Source organism: Procambarus clarkii, chromosome 67 (assembly GCF_040958095.1).
Source record: "Procambarus clarkii isolate CNS0578487 chromosome 67, FALCON_Pclarkii_2.0, whole genome shotgun sequence".
Classification (NCBI taxonomy): domain Eukaryota; kingdom Metazoa; phylum Arthropoda; class Malacostraca; order Decapoda; family Cambaridae; genus Procambarus; species Procambarus clarkii.
In genome coordinates, this window is record NC_091216.1 from 15,966,528 (window position 1) to 15,967,399 (window position 872).

An 872-nucleotide genomic window follows, 5' to 3' on the forward strand; every position below is an offset into this window, starting at 1 on the left:
GCAATACACTATACATGACTATTCAATGTTGCTATAATACCTGAACAAAGCGTTTGGCCATCGCATTTGCACAATGGAAAACCAGTGTCTTCTTTTATTCTGAATGACTATCTGGCGTGAGGGTTCTGCTCCCGATGACTGCAGTGATGCTCTAATGTGGCGTCTCTCTTCACTGTAAGCATGGATCAAAGAGCTCTTTCTTGGAAACAGACTTGATGTGACCACTTTGTGCTGGTGGCTGAAAGCTGATCATCTTTGTAATACCAGCGCAGACATCACTGAATAATATTATACGAACACAGACATCATGGTATACGATCAGAGGAACTTTGTTTTGAACCTGTGCAGTGAGCGCTCGCTTGTAGTCCCGTATCAATATTCGTTTTCTTTGAATCAGGGCTTGCGTAGACTGTTAAAAGTTATGAATTGACTAATTTATTTATTTATTTATTTATTTACTTATTTATTTATTTATTTATTTATATATATGCAAGAAGGTACATTGGGATTGTGAGGATACATAGTATAGAAATTACAATCTTGTAAAGCCACTAGTACGCGCAGCGTTTCGGGCAGGTCCTTAATCTAAGAAAATTTTAAGTAGGTAAATACTTGCAAAATTTAAAAAAAAAAAAAATGATAACAGTTACAAAGCAAGAAAAAAATAAAAGATGAGAGAAAATTGTAAGTATATTAAGCACATAGGTAGCTCAGATTGATTGCAATGACAGCTTGAATGGTAGTTTAACAAAAATTAGTAGGCACAATACAGCATATGGCTAGCACATAAAAGAAGACAGCAATGAACACAAAGATAAAGTTGTAATAAAAGTGATATGGGGTTCCAACGTGGCAGCTTAGACTCGGTTACA

The 872-nt window shown here is 35.7% G+C and overlaps 1 protein-coding gene across 5 annotated transcripts in view; it reads right to left on the bottom strand.

The window, feature by feature from the left end:
• LOC123767544 (telomerase reverse transcriptase) overlaps positions 1-369 on the bottom strand; it is a 113,295-nt gene extending 112,926 nt beyond the window's left edge. For all 5 annotated transcript variants that reach the window (XM_045757255.2, XM_045757253.2, XM_045757252.2 and 2 more), the window contains exon 1: positions 41-369. Coding sequence is in view for 2 of the 5 variants with exons in the window: in XM_045757253.2 (XP_045613209.1) it covers positions 41-61 (21 nt within the window). In the remaining 3 variants the exon portion in view is untranslated. The remainder of the gene's footprint in view (positions 1-40) is intronic.
• Positions 370-872: the final 503 nt, after the last annotated feature.